At 41.3% G+C, this 2,848-nt stretch overlaps 1 protein-coding gene across 1 annotated transcript; it reads left to right on the top strand.

Annotated features, from left to right (window-relative positions):
* The first annotated feature begins 691 nt into the window (after window positions 1–691).
* LOC113609923 (peptidyl-prolyl cis-trans isomerase A-like) lies at window positions 692–1,481 on the top strand. The gene is made up of 2 exons (XM_027087628.1): window positions 692–806; window positions 1,147–1,481. Exons 1-2 carry the CDS (start codon window positions 692–694, stop codon window positions 1,479–1,481), a joined length of 450 nt encoding a protein of 149 aa, XP_026943429.1.
* The last annotated feature ends 1,367 nt before the right edge of the window (window positions 1,482–2,848 follow it).

The raw sequence follows: 2,848 nt of genomic DNA, 5'->3' as shown, positions 1-2,848 counted from the left end.
CTTCCAATATTATCACTTATCAGAGTGTATTGTAATATTTTAGTTTGCATACATGTTGCCTCCCTGGATAAAACTCTTTCAGAGACTGAATCTTACCCACCTTTGTATTCTCAGCATTTACACAGTGCCTGGAAAATAATAAGGGCTCAGTATTTTTTTTCTGGGGTGAATAAATAGCAATTGTACAGAGAGCAGTTAAATATAAATCAAAGTACTTCCTGATTGAATAGGAAAGTAATGGTACAGACAGTAAGTGGTCTTAGAGGCTCTGAGAAAAGAAAGATCCATGCGTACCGTAGCATTCATGAAGACTTCATTGTGGTCTGAAGCCAGACCTTAACTCAAAAAGAGAATTTGATCTGACAACAGGAAAAAAGATATAGGAGCAAAAGTCAAGGCAAAAGAACCTGCAATGAACATGATGTGTGTATGGTGCATTAGTGAACCCACCCTCAGGATAATGTAGAGGGAAACAAAGGCTGATATTGGATCAGAAGGGTGGGGGCAATTTGTAGAGCATTTTGGAAGTCATGTTGAGGGATTTGGATAGCATGGAAGAAAAGACTAAGAGCGAGACTTCTGGTTTCATGTGGAGTTTGCATTCCAGAACCACCAGTAGCTGGGTCATCTGGGAGTTTCCTAAATGTTCTAAAATTCTTCTGGCCTTGAAGACACCACCACCTCAGAGCTGATGGCCATGGATGGTGGGCCCTCAGGCCACATCTCCTATGAGCTGTTTGCAGACAAATTTCCAAAGACAGCAGAAAACTTCTGTGCTCTGAGCACCGGGGAGAAAGGATTTGGTTGTAAAGCTTCCTGGTTTTTGTTTGTTTGTTTTGTTTTGTTTTTAAATGTTAAGCCTTCTTTTAATTTATTTATTTTTATTTTTGCTGTGTTGGGTCTTCGTTTCTGTGCAAGGGCTTTCTCTACTTGTGGCAAGCAGGGGCCACTCTTCATCGCAGTGCGCGGGCCTCTCACTGTCGTGGCCTCTTGTTGCAGAGCACAGGCTCCAGACGCGCAGGCTCAGTAATTGTGGCTCACGGGACTCGTTGCTCCGCGGCATGTGGGATCTTCCCAGACCAAGGGCTCGAGCCTGTGTCCCCTGCATTAGCAGGCAGATTCTCAACCATTGTGCCACCAGGGAAGCCCAAGCTTCCTGTTTTCACAGAATTATTCCAGGATTTATGTGCCAGGGTGATGACTTCACACGCCATAATGGCACAGGTGGCAAGTCCATCTCTGGGGAGAAATTTGATGAGACTTTCATCCTGAGTCATACCAGTCCTGGCACCTTGTCCACGGCAAGTGCTGGATCCAACACAAACGATTACCAGGTTTTCATCTGCACTGCCAAGACTGAGCAGTTGGATGGCAAGCATGCGGTCTTTGGCAAGGTGAGAGAGGACATGAATATTTTGGGAGTCATAGAGTACTTGCAGCCCAAGAATGGCAAAGACCAGCAAGAATATCGCCGTTGCTGACTGTGGACAAATCTAATAAATTTGACTTGTAGGAAAAAAAAAAATCTTCCAGTTGTACAAGAATATTTACAGGACTCTTCTGAGGATTAAAATAATTAACCCATGTAAAAAAGAACTTAGTGTAGCAGTCAGCACAGAGCAAATACTCAGTATATATTAGTGGTTAATGTTGTAATTATTGAATATTATTAATGGGAGCCACATTCTAGAACCACATGATGTTAGTAATATTCTAGAAATCTTAATCCTTCTGTAGGAATGGGGGAAACTGGAACTTGAAGACAAGTTAGGGGATTATTGAAATAATCTTGGCCTATAGTTAAAAAATTTTTTTTGATTACAACAATGAGAATGGAAAGAAATAACTCTGAGAAATGAGTTTAAGAAAAAAATTATAGAATTCACAAAGTAATTGCAGTTGAGGGGCACAGAAAATGGAGGCATTAACAAATAACTTCAGTGTTTTAAACTCTTCAGCTCAAGAAATGTAGATTCCATTGGAAAAAATACAGACAATGGGAGAAAATCGAATTGAAGGGAATGAAATGATACTGGATTTGAGGAGGAGGAGATAATTGGAAATCCATGGAAAATATCTAATCTGATTGAAGAGATAAAGGATTGGAGTTTAGTTAAATGAATAAGACAGCAAGTATACATTTAAAAAATTATCCGAATGAAAGTAATTAAAGCAGTAAAAATCGATAAACTTACTTCTTTGAAAGAATTATGTCATGGGGCAAAACCAAGATTTGACACATTGGGAACATCCAGAGTTAAATGATGGAAGAAAGAAGAAGAGCCAATGAAGGAAAAATGTTCTCAGAGGCAAGAGGAAGACAGGGTAGAGCCCTGCTATGAGCAAGATATGCTATGTACTCTGAGAGGCAATATTAGGCATGAGAGCAGGCCACTATATAGACTACTCTTAGTAACGTGATGATGAATGGCCATCTGAGGAATGAGAAGAGAGCTGATACAAGAAGACCTTCTCAGTAAAAAGTAAAGAATGAGGCAAGGTCATTTGCTGAGAATGACGGAAGAAGATGGAGTTAGTTCTTAGTTGGGACCTTGGAAGAAAAGATATGAAATTCTTGAATTGGGTAATCTGAGGAGACTTCATAGAGTTGTGAGCAAGGATTAGGAAGAAAAAGGGATGGTGCGTTACCCCAGGGCTAGTGGTTGGGAAAACTATTACCATCCCTGGGCCTGGAGAAGAGAGAGGAGAGAGCAGTTACTGGGACCCAGAGAAAGCTGTTTGGAGAGGACCACTTGGCAGGAGCTGTGGCCTTTAGGTAAAGGGACATAGCCAACCTGCAGGAACTGGTAAGGAGGGATCTGGGGGAATAAGTGGTCTGACCTCACTC

This window comes from Aethalodelphis obliquidens, unplaced genomic scaffold (assembly GCF_003676395.1).
Source record: "Aethalodelphis obliquidens isolate GAN/ISIS:26980383/991018 unplaced genomic scaffold, ASM367639v1 scaffold59, whole genome shotgun sequence".
NCBI classification, from domain to species: domain Eukaryota; kingdom Metazoa; phylum Chordata; class Mammalia; order Artiodactyla; family Delphinidae; genus Aethalodelphis; species Aethalodelphis obliquidens.
This window is presented reverse-complemented; position numbering and strand designations above follow the sequence as displayed.

What these genes read in the sequence shown, in the direction of transcription:
- LOC113609923 (XM_027087628.1), top strand. Translation starts at nt 692, where the DNA reads ATGGCCATGGATGGTGGGCCCTCAGGCCACATCTCCTATGAGCTGTTT. An exon ending in CGGGGAGAAAGGATTTGGTT is followed by an intron (nt 807 to 1,146) that starts GTAAAGCTTCCT and finishes CCACCAGGGAAG; the next exon opens with CCCAAGCTTCCTGTTTTCAC.